This window comes from Elephantulus edwardii, unplaced genomic scaffold, assembly GCF_000299155.1.
Source record: "Elephantulus edwardii isolate Elephantulus edwardi_28Jun2011 unplaced genomic scaffold, EleEdw1.0 scaffold00055, whole genome shotgun sequence".
NCBI classification, from domain to species: domain Eukaryota; kingdom Metazoa; phylum Chordata; class Mammalia; order Macroscelidea; family Macroscelididae; genus Elephantulus; species Elephantulus edwardii.
In genome coordinates, this window is record NW_006399805.1 from 12,752,268 (window position 1) to 12,755,728 (window position 3,461).

A 3,461-nucleotide genomic window follows, 5' to 3' on the forward strand; every position below is an offset into this window, starting at 1 on the left:
CTGGTAGGGAGAGAGACTCTTCTTAAAATGAACAACTACTCAAGTTCAAAGGGGCACCGTTTGCCCAAGTGCAAAGTTCAGAAGCCAGGAAAGGATATGAGGAAGGGAGAGATGAAAACCAGAAAGCGGGGGGCAGGAAGATGCCTGAGTTCCGTGGGGAGATCACAATCAAAGGCAGGAAATAATGTGTGTGATCTACTGTGTGGAAAACAGTTCTGCTCTGTAAACCTTCACCCAAACAAATCACAGTAAAACTCTAAGGATAAAGGAAAACGTGAATCCTCTTGCTACAGCTGGTAGATAAGCACAAACAAATCCACGTTTATCTTGTGACCTGGATATTCCTCTCCTGTTAGGAATTGCCTGTTTGAAGAGGCTAGGAGAGCCAGACGTCAGATGAATCTAGAAGCAAAATCTGTGATGTGATGGAAGTGTGAACACATTTACTACACATAAGTTAGGAAACACAGGTAAGCACGCACTTACCCTGCTCATTGGGTGACCCTCACCTGTATGGAGCATGTAGCCAAGACGGCGTCTCGTGGATGTTTGTTAAAGTAGGTAAATGGATGACAGTTTTCTGAGATGCATCTACTGCTTATTCATCCAAGGTCAACAAATGGTTTTAGTAAAACGTTTCTGAGGCCTCAGAAGCAGAACTTGAACTTCTGTTTTGAAGCAGGTAGCTGCTTTGTCAGGGCGATTCTGGTCAGAGGTGAGGCAGTGAGGGGTTGTGGGGGAGCCATCATAGCAGGGCAGAAAAGGAGACCAGGTGTTGAGGAAGACGCTAGAAAGGAGAGTCTCAGGATATGAAAGTATGTTTGAATCACACGTGCAATGATATTCCTGGAAGCAGTTATTTTATATGGTCTTTCTTTAGGAGCAAAACCTGACAGACTTTACTCTTCAGCCAGAAAGCCCCACCGTAACGGTTCTAGGACGAGCCGAGCAGCCCTCTCTCTGCTCCCAGCATGCTCCCCGTGGTTCTCAGAGTCAGCAGTGGCTGCCATTCCTCACTCTCTCTGCAGGTGACGAGTCACACATGTCCTGATGGGCACAGATAACCAGACGTGGGGGACTGAATTTATTCTCCTTGGCCTGTCCAAGGACTGGGACACTCAGGTGTCACTCTTTGCCATCTTCTTGGTCATGTACCTGGCCACAGTGCTGGGCAACATTCTCATTGTCCTTCTGATCAGACTGGACAGCAGACTCCACACGCCCATGTACTTCTTCCTCACCAACCTGTCCATCGTGGACGTCTCCTACGCCACGAGCATAGTCCCTCAGCTGTTGGTGCATTTGCTTTCGGAACGGAAAGTGATCCCCTACCTGAGCTGTGCAGCCCAGCTGTTCTTCTCTCTGGGACTGGGTGGGATCGAGTTTGTGTTACTGGCAGTGATGGCCTTTGACCGCTATGTGGCTGTGTGTGACCCTCTGCGATACTCGGCCATCATGCATGGAGGGCTGTGCGCTAGACTGGCTGCCTCGTCCTGGGTTGGGGGCTCCATCAACTCTCTTTTGCAGACAGCTATCACTTTTCAGCTTCCCATGTGCACCAACAATGTTATTGATCATATATCCTGTGAACTCCTGGCTGTGGTCAGGTTGGCCTGTGTAGACACGTCTTCCAATGAGGTTGCAATCATGGTTTCCAGCATCGTCCTGTTGATGACACCGTTCCTCCTGGTCCTCTTGTCTTACATCCGGATCATCTCCACCATCCTGAAGATCCATTCCAGTGAGGGCAGGAGGAAGGCCTTCCACACGTGTGCGTCTCATCTCACGGTGGTCGCCCTGTGCTATGGCATGGCCATCTTCACCTACATCCAGCCCCGCTCCAGCCCTTCGGTCCTCCAGGAGAAGCTGATCTCGCTCTTCTATGCCATCTTAACCCCCATGCTGAACCCCATGATCTACAGTGTGAGGAATAAAGAGGTGAAGGGGGCCTGGCAGAAGCTCTCGGGACAATTCTCTGGGTTCATGTCAAAACTGGCAAGTTAATGAATTATGAACCTCACAGAAAAGCACTTTTTCTCTGTGTTCCCCACCCAATTTGGGTATGACAGGTGTAGCTTGCATCACCCTGGCAACCCTGAAGAAATGATGGAGGATGTACTGATCATGTCAGGTAGGCGGGTGAGTGGTTTTGTTGGGTTGTGAGATGTGGGGTGTGGGAGATACTTTCTATCAGGAGACATAGATGTTCTCTGAAGCTATGCACGTCTGTGTCAGACTTGCTGGCTAACTCAAGTATTGAAACAAAGAAAGTGTTTTACCATTTTGATTTTTTACACCAATTGTAAACGTGAACCTATTAATGTATCTAGCCCTTGACTGGTCACTTCAGTTCATCTACATTTTGAAACCATTAGTGGTGTTTCTACTTGTGGAGTGCTTCTCCTGCTTGGGAGTCACTGAACAGAACTCTTCCTCTGTATCCCCTCCAATCTGTCTCTGAGGGCTGTAGACTGCATCGCCCTGGCAGCCATGGAGGTGAGGATGAAGTGTGTACTGTGAGGTCGAGGAGGGCCGGTTCCGCTGTGCTGGGGTAGAGATGGGGAGAAGGACGTTCTGCGAAAACAAGCACTGCTGCATTAGATCTTGCCTAGGCCTAACACAGAAGTAACTGTTTGAAACATATATGGGATATATGCAATGATATTCCTGGAAGCAGTTATTTGTACAGCTCAGAGTTGTCACATAATTGTGAACCTAGGTTTTGAGCACGGATCACTAATTGTACTTACCCACAGTGAAAGAGGGGGAAAAAAGGCCTTTTCATTAGGAACAGAATACGTTTTCAAAGATTGTTTGAACACAGGGGCTTTATTGAGCAAAGAAAAATCAGGTTTAGCCCAGCCTAATCGAACACATTTTGAGAGGAGACTTACATATACGTGTTATCAGTATTCTCTGGAGTGCAAAAGCTGTGAAACAAAGTGTAAAAATATCCAAGACATAATTTTTCTATGAAAATATAGATTCTTTGGGCAAAATCTATTGAAGATACTATAGCGTTTCCAGTTAAGTCAGCTGTGGAGCTGTTATGCTCAAGAATACATGCTAACAGCCTTCCAGCACATCCTAGCACTCTCCTTTCCCACCCCTTCCTTGCTCCCTTCACTTCCTTCACACACACAGGCCCCACTAAGATGGTCTAGGCTCTGAGTGGACTTGATTTCCGACAAAACCCTCAATAATATGTATGTAGGTAAGTAACAGGTAACAGATAAAAGAAAGGAGGAGAAAGGATGTGGTAAAATCTTCTTGCTTCCTTGAAAGAGTCTTAAAAAAGGTCCCTCTTCCTCCCTTATCTCGTCTCTCGGTTGGTAGACTTGTCCCACTTGGGTTTCTTGGCCATTGGAGTATCACTGCATCTCCAGGTTCTAACAGACCTAAGGGTCCTAAAGTTCAAATGCCATGCTAATTGCAATTTTACCCTAAAATTAATAGATTAT

General features: G+C 46.8%; 1 protein-coding gene across 1 annotated transcript; it reads left to right on the plus strand.

Moving 5' to 3' along the window:
* The first annotated feature begins 1,050 nt into the window (after positions 1 to 1,050).
* Positions 1,051 to 2,004, plus strand: LOC102866724 (olfactory receptor-like protein OLF3-like). The gene has a single exon (XM_006887180.1). The coding sequence runs from the start codon at positions 1,051 to 1,053 to the stop codon at positions 2,002 to 2,004; it is 954 nt and encodes a 317-aa protein (XP_006887242.1).
* The last annotated feature ends 1,457 nt before the right edge of the window (positions 2,005 to 3,461 follow it).

Coding starts and splice junctions, on each gene's coding strand:
- LOC102866724 (XM_006887180.1), top strand. CDS start 1,051: ATGGGCACAGATAACCAGACGTGGGGGACTGAATTTATTCTCCTTGGC.